The sequence below is a fragment of the Dendrobium catenatum genome, unplaced genomic scaffold (genome assembly GCF_001605985.2).
Source record: "Dendrobium catenatum unplaced genomic scaffold, ASM160598v2 fragScaff_scaffold_1056, whole genome shotgun sequence".
NCBI classification, from domain to species: Eukaryota; Viridiplantae; Streptophyta; class Magnoliopsida; order Asparagales; family Orchidaceae; genus Dendrobium; species Dendrobium catenatum.
This window is the reverse complement of record NW_021319518.1, coordinates 7,438,254-7,463,935: the sequence shown is the minus strand read 5'-3', so window position 1 is coordinate 7,463,935 and position 25,682 is coordinate 7,438,254. Positions and strand designations below refer to the sequence as shown.

Sequence of the window (25,682 nt, the reverse complement as noted above, 5' to 3'; positions counted from 1 at the left end):
TAGCGTGAAAGAGCAAATGATTGTTACTTTGATCCCCACTAGAGCAAAACAAGCATTGATGTTTTAATCACAGCGAACATGTTCCGTTTTGAAACCGCTGCAAAATATTTTATGGCAATTAAAATCTCCACAAAAGTCAATTTATTAATGTGCTGTAAAAAGTGATTTTCTTAGTAGCGTGAAAGGATTATTACTTCACCCCTACTAGAGCAAAACAAGCATTGGAGTTTTAAACCCTCACTCCCCACCTAAGGAAGATGCTAGCATTTTAAGACTTATCAAAAGAATATCTCAAAATTTATTTATTTTTTCAATCATACTATTTTAAACTAACCAGCATTCGGTATATTAAAAAAAGCTTGAGTTTAGCATCAGAAAAGAACAAATTCTCCTTACCTTTTCAAAAGCTCTTATCAGCACAAAGCCCTTTATTCACCACACAAATATTATATTCAAATATTTAATACAATTTTATTGAATAAAAGAAAAAAATGAAACAAATATTAAAGATTGATATTTAAGAAAAAGTTATGAAATTTGACCTATAATTTAATAAATGTATAATTAACACCCAAATATCTTAATATTTAAGAAAAATGCTATTTTAATTTATCATTAATTTTAAAAGTCTCAAGGTATTGACACCAAAAAGAATAAAGGGTGAAAGGAAGATGAAGATAGAGTTTGATATTTTTTTAATCTACAAACAAATAAAAATTTTAGAATTATGGGTGAGTAGTTTAGCATCCGTAAAAATAATAAAAAAATATTGATAAAATTTTTTATGTCGGGGACTACCTGCACAGGATTAAAATATTAAAAATAAATTATAAAAAAAAAAAAAGCTTAGCAGGTGAGAATCAAACCCTTTTCATTTTAATAAATAAATAATTATTTTATTTTAATATATTTATTTAAATTATTTTGTAATTTAGTCATATATTAAGCATATTTGATTATTTATACTATAATTACCTATTAAATATCTCACAATTTCTAAAATAAGAGGGTTTTACTTTTATAGCTCTTAAAATTAGATCATTTGAATGTTTAATGTATAAATTTTACTATTTACTCTCAAAATACTTAAAATTTTTAAATATCAACTAAAATAATATCATGCTCACATCCCCTTTTAGGCTTTGTTTGGGACGGCTTTCTTTCTGCTTCTTAAAGCAGATTTCTAGTACAAAATTAAAAAAAAAAATTTGTACTAAAAAGCTGCTTTAAAAAACATAAAAAAAATCGTTCCAAACGAAGCCTAAATCTCGTCATCGAGATTCCATCCCCACATCATATATGAATTCCAACATTATATATAAATTCTTCTTAAAATAAATATCAAACAAATAAAAAATTTGGATCAAATTTAAAGGTTTTTAAATTTATTTTAAAATAAAAATAATATAAAATTAAATAAATAAATATTTTATTATATCATTCTCAATTACTTTAAACCAATATTAAATGAATCCTTACTAAAAGTTTTATCCAAATGATCTGAACTAATTTTTTTCCCCTTACAAATTTGTCAGCATCGCGTTCATTAGTTCATGCATATCCATCGACGCTACTTTAGTACGGAAGTAAGTTCTCCCAGTTGCCTTGGTTCTCCGCACCAAACGCCGCCGCCGCCGCCGCCGCCGCCGCCGTCAAAACATTATCACCAACCACCACTCCGCCGCTCCCTCCTCCAACACCGCTCAACTGACCGGCCATCTGCCGGTAGTTCTGCACCCGGGCCATTGCAGCACCCCCATCGCCACCGTTGGCGAGCCATCGCATCGCCTCATTGTAATACGTGCTCGACTTATCATCCCTTAAAAGCAACGGCCCCTTGAGCGCGGCGGCGATGCGGAGATGGTCTATACGGTCCTGAACCGCCTTGGTCTTGAGGTTGAGAAGCCAAGCCATGGCCGCCAGTTCCTCGATCCCGACGTTATTTACAGATGCGCCAGCAATGCATTCGCAGAGCAGCGCTGCGGATTCAAGCTCGCGGTTCTCGCGGTCTTGACGACGGAGCTGGTCTTGGAGCTTCGCAACTCGCTGGCTGAAAAAACTCTCTTGGTTCATCATTTTCTTTGACTGTTCCATCTCCGGCATGGCGCGGAAGCGGGAGAGTATTCCAGTTGCTTCCGGAGCGGAGGGCCAGACTTCCGGTTGTGGTTCGTTGGGGCTGTATAGGACGGCGCAGGCGCTCACGTTGCAGAGGATTGAGAGCTCCTTCAATTTCTTCAGCAGTCCCTTGCGCCGCTTCTTTAATGTGGCTCGCCGCGTCGCCTCGTTGCTTATCCACGCAAGCTTCAACCTTCTCCTCGCCATTGCCGCCTTTCAGTGCTGCTGATGCTAGCTCCTCCTTTTTTGGTTAGTTTAAGGTTTCCTTTTGGTTCTATGGCTTCTATTTATAGGAAAAAAGGGAGGAGGTGCAAGAGAAAGATGGGGATATTTGATCTTTCTCGTTCACCATTTCAATTCAATTCGTGCGTGCGGTGGATTTGTGGTTGGATTTAGAGGGAGCTATTTGTTTGTGATGAAAATGGCAATGGCGATGAATGGAAATATTCGCATTAATGTAACATATTATGCTATTTATATTCGGATTTACTAAGTATTTAATTGAAATTTTGTCCAGTGAAGGAGAACAATTTATTTTATCATTATTTAGTGATAATATTGGTTGAAAAAAAGTTTTCTGTGAAAGTGTGCTTTTTAATAATTACACGATTTATTTTTTTTAATAAAAAATTAAAAAAATGAATAAAAAAATGTAGAAAATAAATCTATTTTTTTAAAAATCAAATAATCTTAAGCTTTTCCTTGTTATTTCTCACGAGCACAATTGGAAGTAATTTATTTATTAGAGGTTTGATGGAGAAGTATAGAGAGAATAAGGAGAATCTACATATGATTTTTATTGATTTAGAGAAAACATATGATAAAGTTTCAAAAGAAGTGCTATGGAGTGTTCTACATAATAAAGGGGTTAATAATGCTTATATTCAAGTCATTAAGGATATTATATTGAAGATGTTACTTGTGTTCAAACACAAGGTGATTTGACCAAGTATTTTTCTATTTTAGTTGGATTACATCAAGGATTAGCCTTAACCCCTTTTTTTTTTTTGCTTTAGTCATTGATGTTCTTAATAGGCATTTCTTAGAGAATGTACCCAGGCGTTTGCTTTTCGCTGATGATATTCTTCTTTTTGATAAAACTAGAAGAGAGAAAGTTGAAGGTAAAAACTTGAATTATGGAGATTAGCCTTAAAGTCTAAAGGCTTTCATTTGAGTAGATCTATAACTTAATATATGGAGTGTAATTTTAGTAATGATAGATCTAGTGAGGGGATTATGACTTTGGACGATCAAGCTATTAATAAGAACACTCATTTTAGATATCATGGGTTTATTGTTCAGAGTGCTAGTGAAATAGATGGGGATATTATTAGTAAAATTTAAGTTGGATGGTTGAAGTGGAGGAATGCATCGGGCTTGTTGTGTAATTCACCTCTCAGGGAGGGTATTTTTAAATATTTTGATATTATTTTTAAATATTTTGAGATTTCTATCTCCTTCAGGAAACTTAGGGTGGATCATTTTCTTCCCCTTATGTATAAGATCTCCAATATGTTAAATGGTTGGAGTGCCAAGCTTTTGTCCTTTGTTGGTAGGTTAAAATTTATTAGGTTCAATATTTGGAGCTATATCACCTATTGGATTAGGGGATCTATCTTACCTAAGTCCTCTTGTAAATTTATCGATAAAGATTATGCTAGATTTCTTTTCATGGTGATACTCAAGGTAAAAAACTGCATCTCATTTCCTAAAAAAATCCTATTTTGAAATTGAGTATTTTGAATACTAAGGGTGAAAATGAGTATTTTGAATATTTTATCTCATTGAGATTTGGTTAATAAACATAATAATTAAGAAACAATTAAGAAGTGGATGCGAAGTTTCTATTAGATTTAAAGACTAGATATCTAATCATCAGGCTGATAGTTGTGGGCATAGCTTGTTGGCCACCTTTTCTCCTTAAGCAATCTTGTTCTTAGTTCTGCTTATAATTTGATGGTTGTGCAAGGAAAAACATCAATGCTATTTCACCAGATTGACGGCAGTTCAATACGTGTTTAGAGTTCATTAATTGATTTTTATTTCAATTTGAGAAATTAAGCTCTTACATCTACATTTTATTATAAGGCAGCCAAACAAACCTTTTAATTTTAGGAGAAAAATAAAAGTAAGCATTTCAAATAGCTGGGCTCTTGCTAAACAAGAGCATCGCAAAGGAAGAATCAAGTAATAGATATACAAGTTATGCTCAGTAGCATCTATTACATACAAGCAAACTATGAATTTCATTTTTCTTGTAAGAATTTTAGTGCATGAAAGTATCCATTATACTTAGTCAACAGATAGTAAATAACATTACAGGAAAATTATCAATTACCGTCGGTTTTTTCCGACAGTTAGTATAAAGTCTCCAACGATTTTGAAAACTACCGGCGGCTTGTTAACCACCGATATAAACCGCGTAGGAAACAAATTTCCGGCGGCTAAATTTTCTGGCGGCCAAGACAGCCAGTCATTTCCGGCGGTCCTAGCGTCGGTGGCGTACCGCCGGTAATTCCAGCAATTATTTGACCGCCGATAATCTAAGATAACTGCTAAGAGCCTAGTTTATGATAGAGGATACATACAACAGAAGTACTTTCAGTAACTGATCAACTAAACTGGTCTGAGTTGCCAGACTGATCCATCTTCTGACGAACCTTCATGATATAATCTTTTGCTTTCTTGTCGATGTCAGGCTCAGCATACCAGTTCGGTCGATCTTCATCGCTTGGCCTGATCTTGCACGGGTGGCTCTGACTAGCTTCTGCTTCTTCTTGGAGAAAACGAGTTCTCTTCTTGATGCAAAAGAAACTGAGAATGGTCTTCACTGCCATCTTTTTTGTTGTTCTTAACCACTCAGGTAGAGCTTCTGTATGCATGACCTGTAGTGTCCATCAATATTTATAGTTGAAGACAGTAACAGACTTTGGTATATAGAGAAGGAAGAAAAGTTCAGGAATTCCTCCAGTAAGTTCCTTACTACTAGCATAACGCCTTTACTTGTGCTATGCCTTTATCTTCATTCAAATATTAGGCACTTTGACCAGACCAGACCGACACAGAGATTGACTCTGGTCGATAAATTCTTAAGAGGCAAGTATCCAGGTTGAAGATTTTTATTTTTTATTTTTTTCTATTTTTTTATTTTTAAAAAGTATCGAGGTTGAGGCGTGACACACAAGTTATTTAAATTTCAGAATAATATAAAGTTGCTGCCGTTCAGCCCCCCAGAAATATTCTTTGATTGTATCAATTCTAAGAAAGAAAGCATCAGACATTGACTGGTCCAACCTTCTTTGTTTGTAACAATTCTACGAAAGAGGGAACACTTTTCCTTATAGTGTCATCCCAGACAATTTTATTGACTAGGAATAAGAGAAAGTGAAGATTTTTTTTTTTTTTTTAATGAGGAACCACTCTGCAAAGCGGAGAGTAAATCCCGGTCGACTTATCAGACAACCCACACTAATTTATCCGGGTTGACACTTAAAGCTATCACAGCCGCCTATGGGATTTGATCCCGGGACCTGGACTTTGCCCAGCTGAGCTCCCCCACATGAGCTAAGCAGCGGTGGGTAAAGTGAAGAAATTGAATAGCTCTAAGAAACAATTCTTCACACCAAATTATCCAGAAAACCGTAAAGTGTTTGAACAATTTCCTAGCACTTATATATAGTATGTTTTGATGAAATAATTGGGATAAATGTCAAAGGATTTAACTTCTGAACTTCATAATGGTGCTTGATTCCTCTATGATTAATATGTAATTGAGTACATCTAAAAACTATGTACTAATAGTTTTTTTACTTGCAATTCCTTACAAATCCTTGTTGCGTGCCAGAACATTCGCGGTTGTAGAGAGATAGAGAGTTTATGTGGAAAACCTAACTTTGCAAGAAGATCTAAAGCACACACATATAAGAGATAGGTGCAAAAAGCATAAGAGACACCAAATTTTTATGTGGAAAACCTTGGAACATGAAAAATCATGGGATCCGACCCTATTGAAACGATTCCACTAGTGTTTGTCGTTGATTACAAATGATGCCCAACATTGACACAATATAGAAAATATACATTGTATAGAATGCATTACATGGTTAGGATTGGAATATAAGCTTGATTCAAATTCGGAGTACTCCATCAGACGATCTATATTGATTCCCCTAATCTTGGATTGTTTCTTCATGTAATATGTGCCTAAATGGTGTTCGAATCAAGAAATCTTAGATTCATTGAATTTATCTCATTGAGCAGCTTGATTCAAATATAAGCTTGCCAAATTTGAAGATCATTCAATCAATTACATAATGTCCTCAAGCTTCCAAATATGCTTATTTGGGCTCATTTGGGCTCGGATAGAACTAATTTTGATATTTTTGGGTTCATCTTATTGAGATAATCAGTTCGATTATAAGCTTGCTAAAGTTGGAGTTCAAATGGTCTTGAATTAAATCTTGAAAGTTTCAAGTCAAATGTGCCACGATATTCATGCTCGATCAAGGTGAATTTTTAGGACGCGTATTTATTGAATCCAAATTTGCCTAGTTGATGATGGCAGTCCATACTTTATGATCCTACATGTCAGCTAAGGACTTGTGTGTGAGGATGATGGAGGTAGAAACAAAGAGAGGATAATAGAGAATATATTTGGTCAAAATCTTTAATGTCTTAAGTAGAAGTAAAAGAATGAGAGAGGGGCGTGCTTTATCTTATAGAGGTTAGGATAAACAAAGAAAAACAACATCTCTTTTATCTCTCTCTATTTCACAGTAGTGTCATCATCTCTTGTTGTTGCGGGATCTCATTGTGTGTTGTTCTTAAGATACATATTTTGTTGTTGGGACTAAGGGCATGAGTTGTTTTGAGTTTCCCCTTCTTCATCATTGAGATTGAGGTCGTGTGTTGTGTGTCCTCTTTTTATATCCCCCTCCTATTTATATAGTTTGGAAAGTTATAGTAGAATGTGTATGGATTGCAATAGTCGTAATATTGATCTTTGATGCAGCTCTGACTAGTTGTGCCAAGTGGTATAGCAAACTTGTGGGAGACGATGTGGGGTAGATTAACCCATCAGTATATAGAGATCGAGTCAATGTGATATAGGAAGTGGTCTGAGGTCGCCTCACTAAAGTAAGAGGGGGAGCGTGATGATATTACGTTGATCTCTGAGGTCGGTGATGATCTTGCAGTGAGAGTTGCTTTTGCATGAGATGTGTGCCTTTAGCTAGATAAAATTACATAGAAGACTTGACTGACTAAGATGAATAAAATATTTTCTAACATAGAGGAAATTATGAGGTCGCCCCCACAGAGGAGGATGTATTCTTAAAGGAAGTTGCTGAGGAGTTCCACCATGCTCTAGTGATATTCCCCTTCCTAGCTTCTGAAGGAGTCCTTTGAATGGACTATCCTAAGAAAAGGAGGGAATCCTCCTTGATTGTGACCCGAATGTAAGTTGTTTGATACCTATAATAAGGTACTTGCACTAGTAGTCATGGGTGTAAATTTAATTCCTTGATTTATTCAACTTTTTTATCATTAAATTTAAAAAAAAAGGTCTGATAAATGAATCATAAATTAGAGAAAAAGCACGAGTAAATGCTAATTTACTACCCTGATCCTTAGCGTCCATATATCACTTGAGACTGAATGATCTCATCACAAGGTTTCTAAATAAATACTAGCTTTGTGAAAAGCAGATATCTACTTTCTGCTTCAAAATCCTAAACCTTGCATAACTTTGGGCAAGATGGATCTTTCCCCTCTTCTTGGCATTCATGCTTCAAGGAAGGTGACCTTCATGAGAGCACGAGCTGCTTTCAATATGGAGGCCTCAAATGTTTAAGAGGCTACGCTGAGTAAGGTTGTTGTTGGAGAGGATGTGCGAGTATCCGTGGACTCGGTATATCTTATTTTGGGTCCTCTGGTGCAGAAGATGTGCGCTGATATTGAGGATCTAGTTGTCATTAAGGAATGCCAGTCGTCTGGCATTTCTATGGTGACAAAGGAGACCAGTGCTTTTGTTTCTCTGATTATGATTGAAAGGTATGAAGAGAGGAATCACTTATTCCCTTTTGAGATCATGCAAGAGTGCATGAAGAATGCTACTTTGAAGGAGGCGAGTTTTCCATAGAAGAATGTAGTTATTGATGATAATTCCATCGTTGTTGAAAAGGTTGTTGAAGTGGTCACTGAGGAGCAGACTGGGGGCAAGTTCCTTCAGTAACTGCTGAATTCCTTCTCGTATACCATGTTCATCGACCTTGCCCTTCCCCCGAAGTGAATTTCTTCAGAAGAAACCATAGGAAGGTTAGTTTCTTTGGACTTGGCCGTCAAAACTAAGGATATGGGTAAGCTCGATATATGAGGAAAGGGAGTTGTCGCTCTGGTTGATAGTGATCTGAGATGTGTGGTGGCCTCACTGAATGATCAAATGTCGAGTGTGTGGAGACTTTAAAACACAATAGAAGCTGAGTGGTGTACGATGCTTTGTTAGACAAAGTATGAGGGTTTCCTTCAAGGGTGTTCAATATATCATTGTGTATCTTGATAGGATGGGAGGATTAGCATCGAGTATGAAAAAAGATCTTTTGTTGGAGCGTATTCAATGCAATTATTTTATGGGTTGAATAAATTTTCCACTTTTTTGTTTTATATATATATTTTTTGAATCTGAGGATTTGAATAAAATCATTGGCTTCTTGAAGTGACTTGCAAAAAGGGAAATTTTATTTTTTAAAATTGAGTTAAGTAGGATGAGGCGACAGGTGTGCCACAAATTTTGAAAATTATCTCAGCGATGGTTGGGAGCTAGTGCGACTAGGTTCATCAAATCTTGTAATGTTTAGAGGGAATGGCATGAACTTCTGCTTTGAATTTGTTTTGAGAGGTTTCGATCTCCGTGTGCCAGGTTTAGCTAATAAATATGAGAGGTAGGGCCCTAATAATGGGACCTTGGCTTTAACTCTTTTGCTTCTTCTATCAAACATCTTTGTAGATATGTGTGGTCTATACAAGTGTGAGAAAATTCCTTAGTGAGAAAGGATTTCTTATTACTTGCCTTATGGAAGAGTACAATGAATATGTTTTATATTCTTTATGATTTGCTCATGCCGATTACTCGTTACAATCAGTGAAAGAAGATGAACATATTAACTCTGTAATGGACGAGGAATTAGTCATTCTTGTTGATAACTTGGAAATGGGGTTGCAATCCCACTTATGTGCCAAGACAAAGGAGATTCTAAATTTCTGTGGAATCGTTTTGGATCAACATTCAATGAATTCTATGGTGGCAATTATTTCATTTGCTTCTCTTCTGAAGGAACATGGCTTACCATAGTTGTTGAACTTGTTTAAACATGTTTTTATGGCAAAGGCATCTCAGGAGTGCTTCATACAGTTCTCCCATGTGTTTGACAAGGCTGTAGGTATAGCAAAAAAAGTGTAAGACTTGAAGATGATATTCATAGTCGTTCTATGTCTGCCTGGTTGGAAGGTCTCTGGTGGCACTAAGAATGAAGAAGTTGGCCCTTCTTAGGCTATCTCATGAAGTGCAGGTAGTATTGGTGCTGGCGAAGAATGAGTTATTGATCTTTAAGAGTCTATCAAAATATTTATAAGAATTTTTATGTCGAAGCATAAAGCCAAGGACCGAAGAAATCATCCTGAAGTTTATATAAAGCCTGAGGCCAAACTAAGAGGGTTATGTTATCAAAAAGTCCACTGCGCGCATAAATCTGGACTAATGACCCCTGGCCACCAATCTAATGCAAGTTTAAAGGGTTTAGGTCACTGGCATTTACCTCTTTATCAAGCTCGCCAAAGAAAGAAACGGAGGGAAGAATGTACAAAAATCTCTTAACAAGTTAGTATAGACAAATCAGGTAATCCTTTATCAATGCCCACCGCACAAAGCATAGGGCAAAAGGAACCATATGCTTAGAACATAAGCCAAATATATGAAAAGGGTTTGACTATTGACCCCAATAGGTCTCTAAAACCATGACACTCATAACTATCTCCAAAGATATGGGATATTTTAAATATTTATTTGAGTTTACATTGCACTGCGTGTCGAGATTCCTAAATAAATATTTAAAATCTCATCAAAATATGACTAAGAAGAGGGTACGTACCTGAGTCAAAGGCAACTATTAAAAATCTATGACAGCAAAGTCCTGCAAGTTGGTGAATTTATAAAGCTCGAGCAAATTATGAACAACACATGCAATTATATAGTAGAAATATTATATCCATACATAATGGCGGCAAAGAAAAATCTTGAGTAGTTATAAATATGCAATAAATTAAAGTTACTATAGTGTCAAAAGAAAATAAAGGAACGACAATGCTATCTACAAGTGTCAGTTTATAAAGTTATACTCTAAGGACCTAAGTATAAAGGACTCTATCACAATCATATGGGCCCCTACTTGATTGAGGCAAATATGTCAATCATATTACTGACAATAAGTGCATTTAGAGACCTACAAAGACAACATAAAAAAAAGCATGGCATCCAAATAAGCTCTTGGATATCCACTAGATGAAACCCCCGTTGTAACTTCCATAACAAATATTTGGAGATCAATAGGGTTAACCAGCATGCAAGAAATTTGATTAGCTCTAGATGCATATCACATTTATTGAGAGAAATTTGTTGACCTTTGTACCTCGAATACACAGAAATCAAGCTCAAAATCACGCGTACCTGTCCGGCGTCATTCTCCACACGAAGCTCGCACGTCTACGCCTCCTTTCTCCCATGATCTCTATGATTCACTCATCCTACAGACAACTCCCATTCACACTATTATGATGAGGGCAATCGAAGCCCTTGATTCCTTCCAAAAGCCCTGAACTCCACTTGCTACGAGCCCTTTGCAGTCGAATTCAGGTCCTCTTCCCAATCTCTGTCGACCAGCGACTTCCTTCCGTGCAAGTTCTAGACTCGAGTCGTCTGACTTGTTCGAGCTCGACAGAACCTAAAATCGACCTAACCTTACACTCAACAGATTGTTCTTCCCTCACATGAAGCTGATCCCTGCGATCCATTTCCATCCGAAGTCCCGATTGGACACCCCAGCTCATGCCGACCTCCAACAGCCGCAAGCCAAGCCTCTGATCTCCTCCCTCGGCCGAGTCCACTCCATGAACCGATCCAGGTGAACTCCCACTCCAATCCAGTCTTGTTTCCTCTCAAGCCACTAACTCCAGCTTCGACCACGATCCACCCTTCAACCTGCGACTGAATCCCTCCTAACCGACCACACCTATTCGACCCACCCGCAAACCCCACTGCCAAAGCCGCCTTCAATCGAACCGACCTGCTTCACTGAAATTCATGACCTCCGATCCTCGCCTGACCCCATCACTTACTTGCTCCAGTCGAATCATCCGATCCAGCAAGTCCCAAACCTCTATAACCAAATCTTCCTTACTCGATACATCCCCCTTCTTCCTCAACTCGATTAACACAGTCGTCCAAGCCCTTCTCTAGGCCGCACATAACCCGTTCCCCTCCCCACTGTCATCCGATCCAGCCAACAGAGACAAAGGTTAATTTTTTTTATGATTATATTTAATATTTATTACCATTATTATTATCTTTAATATTAATGGTTTAAAATATGGAATATATGATCAAAATCCAAATTACAATAGAACAAGGATGTATTTTGAATTGTTTTTGATAATTTCATTTTGTAACTTTAAATTCTAGATTAATATAAAATATACATACCTAAAATTTTAAATTAAAACTTATATAATTTGTTGTTATGCATATAGTTGGGAATATTATAGAGTTTGTTTAGGAATTAATTTTCATCTATTAAGTAGTCAATTTAAAATAAATAAGATCTAATGTTAAATTAGTTTCTGCTATAATTTTACATACAAATAGGCCACAGACTGCAAAATTCAGCCAAAAAAATATCTCTCATTCTTCTCCTATTTTTGTTTCCTTGTCGACACATGGGCGAATTATTACGTCCGGTGTCCATCTGGACATCCAATCCCGATGCACCACGTCACCCAAATATACTGGGACCCGATATATTTTGGTGACGTGATGCATCTGGATTGGTGTCCGGATAAATCCGGACACCGGACATAATAATTTGCCCGACACATGTAGCAAACACCGTCGCAGTTTCTGACGCAAACGCTGGCGACAATGTAGAAAACAGGCTGTAGCAACAGTGAACACAAGGTGGCAAACAGTACTGGTATTGAGGCAACACTGCCATAAACTCCCGCTTTCGCTGATTGTGGTTTTTTTTTTTTTTGGTTGGGGGCATTTAGGTCATTTAAGTCAAACTCATACACACAATGCATACCTAAAAACTCGAATCCAATAAGTCTTAGTTGGAAGCCTAAACTCTCAACCAAAAGAAAAATTATTAGGCCCGTACACCGGACCTAGAAATAGGTCCGAATATCCAATTAAAATTTGTCATATGGGCTGCGCTTTGACCGTGCTTTTTTACTGCGCTTTAACTGCACTTTGACTGTGCTTTGACTATAGTTTTTTACTATGCTTTGACTGCACTTTACCTGCGCTTTTGACGTGCTTCACTTAAAATTTCGCGGACACGCCGGACGTACAATAATTTCCCCAAGCAACAGGTCAAGATGACCGGAGTGTGGTGGTGTTACCAGCTGCTGCTCTTATCCATGAATGTCTAGCTACTGCTTTTGCCGTCAACGGGTAGCTGTCTGGTGCAAAAACAGCAAAAGTACGTTCTTCCAAGCATGGGAAAATAATTTAGATTGTTGTTTTTAACAAGCCAGATGAAGATCCAGCCGTGGGTTTGCTTTCTGCTGAAAGAATATTTAATAAAATGAAGAGAAATATATATATATTTAAAATTAAGGGCAGAGCACAATTTTCATTATATGAAAAAAGGAGTTGCATGTATAAAATCATAGAAACAATCAAAATGCAAAATTGTGGATCAAAACCCACAAAAAGAAGAAAAAAATTTAAGGTCACCAGAAATGGTGCAAAAAGGTCAAAAGGAACCAAAAGAGAACCGTCAAAATAGAAAGGGAAATGGATCAGGCGAAAAACCAAAGGCTAAGAAAATCCATGAATTACATCCATCAAGACAAAAACTTCCCCCGATTGCAAGAACTGCCATCATTATGTGAAAGAGTTGCACAAGCACTACACCTTGAGATATTTTATCTTTGGTTGGCTCTGTTTTGTTGGGGGTTTAAAAATGGCGGATGTTCTTATCAAAAGGAAGATTGGGGTTGATCCCTCTTGTTGTTTTTATAAAATAAAATCTGAGAGTGTCTCACATCTCTTCTTTGAGTGTGATTTCACCTTCCTTATCATTTCGGATATACTCAGCCTCAAAAACTACTTATGCGGCCTAATATAAGTCAAACGGTGGATTTTTTGGCTGAAGGGGGCTACTCTGTTGCTGGAAGGTTAAGTTTCAACATGCTTTTGCTTTGGTCTTGCTGTCTATTACATATGGAGGGAGAGAAATGAAAAAAAAATTACCAAGTATTTCAAGAGCCATATCACTATCCGGGTTAATATTAAAAAGGCGGTTGCCCTTAAGCTGATCAGATGGAAGAATGGTGAGGAATTGAGGTGTTTGCTGCAAATTCTGGAGTCCGGAGAAATGGAGAGAAATTTTATTGTCTACAATAAAAAAAGGCAAAAAAAAATTGAGTGGTGGAGACATCCACGCGGCAAAATAATGCTCTAGGTACATCTAATTACCTGATATAGATCAATACAGAACCTCTAAAATTTTTTGAAAATATTTATCAACCCATTCTAACCTCTTATTATGAGCTTACAGAATAAAGTTAAAGAAGTTCGTAACGGATTAAGTTGGCTATAGAAAATCATTCCGTAATATATGATAAAAACAAAATGAGGGAATAAAAATATCATCAGAGAGTAGTTTCTTGTCTTGGAGACTTGCCATGTCTTAGAGATGCAACAGAAGATAAGAAAGAGACTAGCCAAAAAGAGATGAAGAAAGTCAATAAACAGCTAACAACTATTCCATATCATTTAGAACCTACTAATTGTCAAGATTGATGATGCAAATGGCCACCACGATGGAGCGGATAAGGATGCAAACAACTATGGTTACAAGTAGAGGCTATGTTGCTTTCAACCTTCAATGTTAAATACAAAATGACTGGAGAGGATAAATATGAGGAAAAGGTTATAATTCATAAAGGAAGGGTGCAAAGTGCAAACACTTAACGTACAAAACAAAGTGCAGATTTCCACATCTGATGGGCAGCTGATTTTAAGAAACTGGAAACATGGATCGACCATCTGAAGGTTTCTTTTGCCTTGTATGGCTATTTGGGGTGGCAAAATGCCAATCTAAAGAAGAATGACCATCAAAAGGTAATTTACAGGAAGTTCAAGTAGCTAAAATGTTGAGAATTCTACTTGATGAAGTATATAGAACATCCTAAAAGAAATGGCACAATAAGAGGCAATGCCGAGAACAATTTTGCGCAAAAGTATGAAGTTACATCATCAAGCGATAACATTAATAATAATTTTGAAGGAGCAAGTATCTGTTAAGTCACCTCATGTCATTTATTTTCATATTGCAAATGAATTATGCCTAATCTTGATCACTAATCAATCAAGCCGGGCAAACAGTATGAAGAGAGCAAAGGTAGTAAAAGGAAAACGCATAAATCATTCGACAACAATCTCCTTTCTCCAAAAGAAGAAGAAATGAAAATCTGTGTTGGCCCTTACTCTCAAAAGCAATGCACCAACAAAGATAAATGATCATTATTAGATAGTTGGCCAAATGAGAAAAATGTTGAAAGCAGCCCAATTGACTCTTTGCGGATAGAAAAATATGGAAAAAAATTGGCATTATGGTGACAACGCCATGCTAAATCTAATCGACAAGTTGGATCCATCTCTATCTTTAAAGGCATTTCAGAAGGTTAAAGTAGCACAATCATTCTCAAATATAGATACATGAGAGAAGTTGTTCATCTCTAGAACGGAGATCAAAAAAGAGAGGATCAATGCCATCATCAATATCGACAACTAGAATAATTTCATTTTTTGTGATAAAAAAAAAAAAAAAACTTCATTCAATAAAAGGGTAAGTACAACGCCAGATCAACAAAAGACAAAGAGAGGGACCAAACCAGATAAAAAGGCAAACCAGCGACGGACTCAGGAACTAGCTACAAACAGCAACCCCCTATATCAACTAGGCAAGGGCCATCCATTGGAGGTAGTAGACAAAGTGCCAACCCACAAAAACTAGAATAATTTCACTTATGTCAACTTGGTGCATAAATTAGGGTTAGACAACATAAGCCACCCCCCAATACCCCCTTCAGTTAAATTCAAAAGTAGCTAGAGATTAAGACTCGCCATTAGTGTTGCATGAAGTTTGCAATCACCAAGGATTATATCAATGAGATGATATGCAAGGTGGTTCCACTGGCAATTAGCCATCTTGGTAGCTCAAACCTTCACGATAAGTATGCCAACATCAATGAACTCATCAACATTTGCTCACATATGAAGGAAAAATCTTTCCATTGAAAAAACTATAGATGGCATACATAGTAATTCAAGAGCAAGCTGGTAGATGCAAACTAGAAATTTATATTGATGTTAGTATGCCCTATTGAAGAATAAATGAAAATCCACCGTCTATCTATCTTATGGATAAAAAAGTAAACAGCAAATGTAAAAGTTGATTGAAGAACAAGCTATACAATCAATCTTTAACACACTACCACCAAATCTATCAATGTATAGAATCATGATAATCAAGATATATAACACCAAAATCAAAGCGATCAAAGAGCGTTTAAGATCATGTGAAGCATATTTATTAATCAATAATCATGTATCATAATGCAAAGGGCCCATATAGCTATAGAGCATAGTGTAGAGAGTAAAGCGACATAGTATTTTTAAAATAACGTGAAACACTAAGAATTCATGAATACTTTATCAAAAATTTAACAATAAAAACAAAATTACCTTAATCCTAAAAATAACAATTAATATCATATAAATAGAATATAATATAGTATTAATACATTAAAAATATACATCAAAATCCATGCAACTTACTAATATTATATAAATTTCATAACGGAATCATAAGAGTTCATGACATTGAATTATTCAGGTAAAAGCCATTAAATTTTCAGAATATAGAGGTGAAGCAAAAAGAGTAGAAAATAATTTCAATGAACTTGAAATAAACATGACTAAATACCAACTCTTGACCTGAATGAATTAGCTCTCAATCTTAAAATCAAACCTCATTGATTCAAAACTAAACATTCAAAAATCATCCTTCATCCAACCCCTTAGTTTAGAAATTCAAAAGTATAGTTTTAATGGCAAAAAGGTAAAATTTCAAATGAAGTTGAAAAGAGAAAGGTAAGTAGATTGATGAATGTTATGAGCAATAGCAATCATCATTAAATTAAATCTTAGCACAATATGCACTAATCCATAAAAAAGATGCAATATTTCAATCTATCATATTTGAATATATTTCACTATCAAAAGTGTTTCCTTAGCCTTATATCCAAAAATTTGATAGTAAAAAAAAGAGCATGTAAGAAGAGGCCACTCACTTCAACCAGAGGAAAAGCTTTGGGAGATTAGTGAATATTTAGATAACTCAAAAAAAATGAAGATGATTATTATAAGGCAAGTATTATATGAAAAAGAGCATTTCTCTTTTTTTTTTTTTTGGATAAAAGAGAGAAAGGAGAAAAACACATTAAACTAAAATAAAGGCAAAGACATCTCTAATCAGAGGCGCCAATAATAAGGTAGCTATGTAGCGATTCTATAAGCTCCACCTAATGGACTGCCGTACAACACCTGAATATTGCAAGATAAAATCCTACATTTAAAGGAAGATAAATACCTCTACCTAACTTGTCATGTCCTTCAATTAGATAGCAAAGCGAAAACATTTGCATAAGAGTTGAATTTTGTAATTAAAATACTCTCATTATGCTATCCAAACTCTATAATATTTTTCTTAATCATACAAGTAACTTAAATAAATAAATTAAACCACCCAAAAAATTAGGTAAGAAAACAATCTAGTGTGTGCCACATGCTATATATATATATATATATATATATATAGCACATAACATACTATTTTGTTTTGTTTTACCTTACCATACAAATAGTATAGAAACTATGCGCCTATGGGTTCTAGCGCATAAGTTATTTTTACATTATTGACATGTATGGCACATAAAACGGCGGCCTTCCGATGACCCGGTTAGGAAAGTAGAGATATTAGATTTAACTTATGTTAAGAAAGGTAGAGATAAACCTAAAAAGACCTAGTTAGAAAATATTAGACATGATCTTTCTTTATTAGATTTAAATGAGAATTTAAATTTCAATAGGACACAATGGAGAAAAAGGATTCATATAGCCGACCCCACGTAGTGGGACAAAGGCTTGATGTAGTAGTTGTTGTTGGCAGGATTACACAATGCACCTTCATATAACAAACATCATGAAAATATCAAAAGGATCATGTTCATGAGTTTTAAAATCTAATTTATTAATGAAAATTGCTAGTATTTTTAGTTTTTATATCACATCATTGAAAACAAAAAGAAAGCGTCTACCATCGAAGATGAGTTGTCAATCAAAGGCTAGAGGCAAAGAGTCTAGAACATTGGATCAAAATCAAGATTACAATAGCATATTGATGAATTTTAAATTATTTTGGATAAGTTTATTTTTAATTTTAAAATTTGGAATAAGAGCATATATTGTAATTATCTAATAAATTGAAACAACCTACTTTGTTATTATATATATGGTTCATTATATTGAGGAATTTATTTATGAATTTACTTTCTTCTATTGTAGAATCAATTTAAGATGGATAAGGAATGTTTTTAGTTAAATTCCTACTATAATCATACCTATAAATACGATGGAACCCTAAGATGAAATTCAATAAAAAAAATGTTCTCAAAAACTTTCATCTTCTATTTTTTCTCTCAACCGTTGGCACAATTATTGTAGCAAATGCGGCAAGCAGTAGCCAACAAAGATAGCATTGTAGGATACAAGCTCACTAGCATAGCCACTTAGAAACTTAAGCAGCTGCTCTTTGCTTGTATAGTTACTTGTTGCTACTATCGCTTGTATTGTAACTTGCAGTTGCATTTATTCATGAACTTTTTTTTTTCTACAGAAAATAAGGGTTGGAACAACAACTAGATGTTGTCCAGTAAAAAGTAATGAGAATGCTTTCTATCCAGCATAATAAAATAATTCAGATTGCCATTTTTAAGCAAGCCAGGAGAAGGATCCAGCAGTCGGCTTGCTACTCAATGCAGGAAGACTCAAAACAAAGAGAATTTCATATCCATAACAAGAAAGAGGAAAAAACAGAAAGAGTGAGTCATCTACAATGTGAAAAATGCTCGAGATAATTTTAATTAACTGATAGATTAATTAAAAAGCATCAAAAAAGTCCTAAAGCATCTTATAATCCATTCTAGACTTTAATTATAAGCTTACAAAATAATTTTATGAGGTTGACTACAGATTATATAGGAAACATATTTAGATGGGGGATAAGGAAGAGCTTAAACAAGTACTTTCTTATAGGATATCCAGCAAGAATTTCGTCACAACCCATACTAGCTCAAAAAGCATTCACTCGCAACAAGAAGTTCATTAAAGAGAGTTTAATTTATATGGAAGGAAAAAAACCTAGAGCAATGTAGTCGAAGGATCAGGATCATTTCAAATTTAACTAGATCCTCTCCAATGACCACAATAACTGCAATTATTGATTCAACAATCCAATTTATTTTGGATAGGCAGGATTAATTCTTCCAAACTGATTTAGAAAAACTTAACCCTATGCAAACAATATCGTTTGTTTGGCTGGGATAACAACACGCGGAGTGGTAACTATAATAATTGGAGTAGATTTGAATTTTTATACCAAACAAGGTTTTATTCTTGCAGATTTATGTTCATGTGAATTCACACATTTAAGGATGTTGCAGCTATTGTGTTGTATGTTTGATGGATTTTGATGGAATAATTCTTAAGAGAAATTTGTAATAGGAAATCTAACCTATAGAGGCAGAGAAATGCTTCCAAAAAAAAAAAAAAAAAAAAGTCAACAGATCTTGAACGTATTTGCTTATCTTGCAGAGGAGTGTAATGTAGAAAAAAAATGATAGGATACAGCACATCTTTATACAGATATGTTGTTGAAAATTTGTTGATTTAAATGGGCGTAAAACACAATTCTCATGGCCAAATACAAACTGTAAGAATTTTACAAATGCTTATAATCCATATTTTGGCTCCCTGTTTGAGAAAATATAACAATTAAACAGGAACTACCATCAAAACAAGCACTACATCAGTTTGGAGAATCTATGATGCACAAACACAAACACAGCGACATGGATACGACATGACACGGACACAGGATACATCAATTATTGAAAAAATACGAAACGGACATGGGTTGTACACAATATTATAGTTTTTTTATATATTTTAAATAGTGTATAAAAATTGAATAAGTATAATATTAAAAATAATTTAGAAAAAATAAGTATTTAACTAGAATTTGTGATTAAAATTATTAATATTAAAATGTCGAGAGCTTGGAATCAATGCCTTGTATCAGGCATCGAGAGAGGAGACGACAGTGCTATCGAGAGTCGGGCAATGTTATGCAGTATGTATCAGGCGCTGATGTCGAGAGGGCATCTGTCGTCAATGTTAAGAGGATGTTGGTCGTCAATGTTAAGATGACATCGGACAAATATGAGCTATCAAATTGGCCCTGTTAAAATTACTAGCGTCTAGCATCAAAGTCAAGACAATGTCAAACTTTGATGTTGAGGTGGTTTTGAAATGTCGATGTTCTAATGACATCAATGTTGAGATGACTAAATTTTTTTATCAGGTATTATTGTGAAACCAAAGTCGTGACCCGCCAGAGAGAAATGAAAATGAGAATATTTCATGAACGAGGTATTGAGTGCGGGCGATTTATTTGGTGTTGTGGAGAGAAAATAAAAAATTTAGTCTTTGTATTTTAAATAAATAAAAATTTTAATTTAAAAAAAATTATAAAATATTTAAGACACTTGTGTCAAATTTATATTTAATATTTTTTTAATCATACACATTTTCGACGTGTCTGACACATGTCAGAGGTGTTTCGGACGAATGTCTTGTCAGATACGTATCAGACACTATACGTCTATTTGAGGAGAAGTGTCAGTACAACATAGTGGAGATTATTCCTATCAAGAGTATCCACATAAATATAATGAAAAAAAAAACATACATAATAGCGGTCAATAAATCTTGAGTGAATAATAGAAGTGCATTACTTGCAAATTTAATATTCAATAATCAATGTTGGCAGAAGAACTAGAATAAAATCATCATCATCTCCACAGGACCACAAACTTATGAAAGCACATCAGATATATAAGGATATCCTAAATTTTGAGACATTATATATGAAATTATACCGATCAAGTTAGGCTATATAGGCCCAAACATATAAAGCAAATCAAACATATGAGCAAATAAATGCACAAGTGTAAACTGTCTCCTGCCCTCTCATAGAACCTGAAGAGGGTTGGAGTAAGTGCTTAAAACTGTTTATGTGCCATCCATTACAGCCTGAATATCCCTAATGCCGTATCAAAAGAAAAATATGCACAATAATTATATGCAAAAAATAGAGATGGTTTCAAATTGTAGAGAAGCACAATCTTCCATCTTCCAACCATTTTCTGGGTCACCCTATCAAAAGACAATTACGACCAAGCAGGATTTAAATAACATGGAGAAAGCTACGTCAGAATATTTTTATTGTCTCAATAGGTAGATTATTGAAACTAACAAGAGCAGCAAATGAAGGTAGGGTTCACTTATCAAACAAAGGTTAGAATTTCTCCAATCAATCACCAGCAGATGGCGTTGATGACTTGAGCTCGTCCAAAGTCAACTTTATCTGATCCCGCATGAGCTCTATCCGTTTAAGGTACACCTCTAGCTCAAGAATGTTCTGATTTCTCCACTTCTCATCAACTGGGAGATTCCCTTGCAAATTTCCAATTCCCAATTGCAAAGGATTCATCCCAAGTAAACCACCACCACCAAGGCATCCAATCCCAGGTATGAGCCCTCCCTGAGGCCCAGCCATTGCAGACTGCAGGAGCTCCTTAAATAACGGCGATAAGCAACTCTTCACAGTTTCCTCAATAATGCTTGGAATTGGAACAGAAAATGGTGGATCCGGCGGTGCAGCTATCGGAACCTCCACAGCCACCCCAGCAGCCGCAGCAGCGGCGGCCGCTGCCGCGGCCGCTGCTGCAGCAGCAGCCTCTTGTTCAGAATTCCTAATCCTTATTCTTCTTTTCGAAGACCTTGATAGTTTCCTATCTGAGCTCAGGGAGCCATCAGCTGCAATAGTGCCAACACCAAATCCAGAATCAAATTCCACAACAGCAGATGAAGGATTGGGTGTGAACTCATCATCTTCGCTGTCTCTGCTGCGCTTGATGCTGGCACTCCAGATCTTCCTGGAGATCTCAAAGGTGGCTTGCTCGTGGGCGCTCTTAAAGGCAAATTCCTTGCCCGAAACCATGCGGTTGACGACGTTCCGATACTTCTTCTTCAGACGACGGAGTTTCTCGATGAGCTGATTTTTGTTGAACTCCAGCTGTAACTGCTTCTTGATCTGCTCGTAGAAAGGACCGGTGTCGTATTGGTGAGATGCGTGGGTCGTCCCCCGCTGTGTTGTGAACTCTAAGAACCCTTGCAGAATTGTGATCTCATCCTCGTCAGTCCAAAGCCGCTGGAACAGCCTCCGGGAATCGTCCACCGAAGCCGCCGACGCCACGCGCCGGGATTCCTCAGCCGCTGACACGATATGCGCAGGTGGAGGAGTAAAAACATCGTTTTGCGAGATGGGGACAGCCTTAATCGACCCGTTCTGAGGGGCTGTTCGCGTTGACGCGGCGGCATGGTTAGGGTTAGGGTTGAGGAAAGTGATGGGAGAATTGGATTCTTCTTTAGGACGAAACGGCGGCTGAGAGTGCGGCGGCGGTGACACATCGGGAAACTCTTCCTCATCATCATCCAGGTCGTCTTCCATGTCGCTGTCATCTCCATCACTGTCATCAAGTTCGTCGTCTTGCTCAAAGACGCCTCGTTCTTCTTCCTCCACCGGCGGCATCGCTTGCTACCTCTCTCGATCTCTAATGCTCCCAAGACGGCACCTCGCCTTCTCCGAACCGCGCCGTCCGCACTGCTCCCCTGGTTCGTAATCGATAGTGGATCGCAACCAAAACGGCGGAATTGGCGTTTTATTTAAGATTAGGGTTTAGAAGCCGAGCCGATGAGTGGCCCGCTAGACCCGAGCCGATGCACAGAAACTATCAGCGGCATCCAATCAATTTTATCCGTTTGATTGAAATCATTCGGACTAGTAGGAATTACATCCGTGGAGATCCCCAAAAAGGTCAAAATTAAAATTAATTATCTATTATTATTGGAATATTATAATTAAATTTATTGCGCGAAAAATACAGTGAATAGCAAATCCTTATTTTAGAAATTTTTTTAAAAAAGATATATATATATGATATTTTTTCAAGCATAGTTGACTTACTAAATAATTTCATATTTAATAGATATATTTGTGAAAATTAAAATTATAATTACCACTTTGCCCATATAAGAAGATTGGAGATAAAAAAATTATATATATATACATATTCTATCATATTTGATGCAATGTATGTTAATGGATTATTTTTACACTATTGAAAGTATTATTTATGGGCGCATTGCTATGGGCTTTCATATTTTGTAAATATGCTATACTTGCCATCCTCAATTCATACAAAATTAAGCGTCACTTTATTATTATATGGTAATATTTCCTTGTATAAAAATTTTAGTATTTGTTGGTATGTTATCTTTAGAAATTTTTTAATGATTAGTGGTCAATAAGTCAATAGTTCTTGCACTATATTATTATCATAGAAAATTGATTGGGGCATTGAAGGAGTGAATTCTCTAGCAAGTTTGATACTTTTATAAAGATAATTCAGTGATATATATCTTCCATAATTGTTTTAATGAATTTATCTTCTTCTTCTTTTATTTGTGCTCAAATCTAATATTTGTGTTTATATATTTCATGTAGTTAAAATGGAGCTTTTTTCTCAACTTTATATATTTGTAAAATGATAACATTGGTGATATTAGGCATTGTCATTGGCATCGATGCCAATGAAATCATTCAAGAAAAGTTGTAGCTAAAGTAGTAGTTACATTTTTATAGATTTCAAACAAAAGTAATGATCTAAAACATTGGTCTTAAAGTAAATTTGTTTGTTACCACATAATTTTTGAATATCTAAATGGAAATGTATATCTAATTGATGTCTCTCAACCATATATTTATGATGTGGCACAAGGTGCTAATAAAGAAATAAAGGGACCAACTACTTGATCTGAAAGAGTTGGTTGATATATCAAATAATCTGTGCTCAAACTTTCTAAGGGAGGAACTCATCTATGAAGAAATCATTCATTGCCTTATAGTGCTAGGGACAAGATTGAAGAGAGGTGATAACATTATGAACAACAGTTTTTGGTTTAGGGTCTTACTACCACTTTCATAGCATGACAGATATTCATTTATACTCGCCTATTACTGAACTAGCATTTGAGTGACATCACATATGAACACATTATGGTCAACGATGCTATTTAATAACATATGAATATTGATAGGGTAAGCTCCTTCACTCCAATATCGCGCATAAATGAAATGCAACAAGGTAGGACTAGGCTACCCCTGCTCTTATTTATGGATTTTGCATGTAAGCTAGCATCTCAATAAGTGCTTCAAAATAAGTGATGTTCCCAAAATATGTACTTATAAAGATAAACATATAGCATATTAGACCTCGTAGAAGCACCTAGGTAGGAGAAGGATTTACTAGATACATTAGCGATGAAGAGGCCCCCATCATTATTTTGTATTCGATGGTGAAGACTTTGTAGGTTGTTATGAGCATGTCTAGGGACATAATGATTAGATTGATAGATTCAAAAGGTGGTAACATTACATTTAGGAGCGCATGGATTCCAACACCAACTTTATTAAAGAAACTAACCATCTAGATTATGATTACATCAACCAATTTTATGTGTCCCACACAAAAATGTTTGTGAACTAGCACATTATTATGCCCCAATATCTAAATGGAAGAAATAATCATTTTTATCCTCTAATTAAATACCCATAGCTGAAAAAATATGAATACAAATACAAACTATAAAAGTGAAAGAAAAATCCCCCCTTCATAATTGAGTCACACATTATCCCTAGTACATGCAATAAAAGTTATAATAAATGGAACACATGAAAATATATAAATAGGTAATGCGAAAAAGACTTCCTTATGAGCATGTCCTAGCTAGGTTGGGGCATTATAGTGATAGTGGACATGATGAATTTTTAAGGATTGGTGTAAATATGTGTAATGATCCTATTTTATAATAGATAAATTATATATTTTTAAACTAATAAGAACCTTCTATGTTTTCTAGCATGTATAAATATTATCATGGGGGCACAACAACACTATGTTAGTAAACGCTCCGGCGTTGCCCTCCTTGTATTGTGTATTCTAGATTGAGCGATGCAATGATGCTAGAGGGTCGTTTTATGATATCCTCTGCTATAGGATCTAGTAAGATTTTTGTCCTTACCTTTGTGTGTCTTCATTTGTCATTTAAAGGTCTAGAATTGAGGTGGAAAAGTTTAATAGAAACATAAAAAATATCTATAGAAGCATCGTGGCGATGCGATTCTCACTCTTTATTTGGGGGAGAATTTTTAGTTGTGTTGTAATCCTAATATAGAGCACCATGTCATTGAGCTCTATACTTGAAGATGTTTGAGGAAATTTAGAATGTTTCAAGCAAGCATCACAGTGCTACATATAGAGCAGTAGTGCTAGCCACTAAAATATTATTTTATATATATAATATTCCAATCCATTTCATTTTACTCACCCCTTAACTTACTAGTGTAGGAAAGGAGAAGAAGAAGAGGAAAAAAGGAGAGAGAAAGGAGGGGAGTTGAGAATCAAGCTAGTTAGGAGATTCGTTCTACTTGAGGTAGGCTCCCGATTTCCTATTTTTTATTTCAATTCTAGTATTTTTGCGAGAAGTTAGGAATTAAAATATATTTGTAATGAGAATCATTACAAATCTTTCACTATGAAATTGTCAGTATGCTATAATGGGCTATATTACTATAAGGAATCAATATATCACTGGCTAGTTTCATTTATATAATTTTTTTTAATAAAAATGGTGGTTCTGGTACTGGTTGTAATTCATAAAAAATCCTAAAATGGCATTTTAAAGACTCCTTATAAATGGTTTTTTAAATGGTAAATATTCAATGTGCAGTTGAATTTTACTTGTATCATCCTCTAAAGTAGTA

The 25,682-nt window shown here is 35.5% G+C and overlaps 2 protein-coding genes across 2 annotated transcripts; both read right to left on the bottom strand.

The window, feature by feature from the left end:
- Window positions 1–1,575: 1,575 nt before the first annotated feature.
- Window positions 1,576–2,578, bottom strand: LOC110104641 (agamous-like MADS-box protein AGL80). Its single transcript, XM_020833831.2, has one exon. It carries the CDS (start codon window positions 2,320–2,322, stop codon window positions 1,576–1,578), a length of 747 nt encoding a protein of 248 aa, XP_020689490.1. The 5' UTR covers window positions 2,323–2,578.
- An 18,058-nt stretch (window positions 2,579–20,636) lies between these two features.
- On the bottom strand, window positions 20,637–22,547 carry LOC110104650 (probable transcription factor At3g04930). Its single transcript, XM_020833843.2, has one exon. It carries the CDS (start codon window positions 22,386–22,388, stop codon window positions 21,108–21,110), a length of 1,281 nt encoding a protein of 426 aa, XP_020689502.1. The 5' UTR covers window positions 22,389–22,547; the 3' UTR covers window positions 20,637–21,107.
- Between the last annotated feature and the right edge of the window lie 3,135 nt (window positions 22,548–25,682).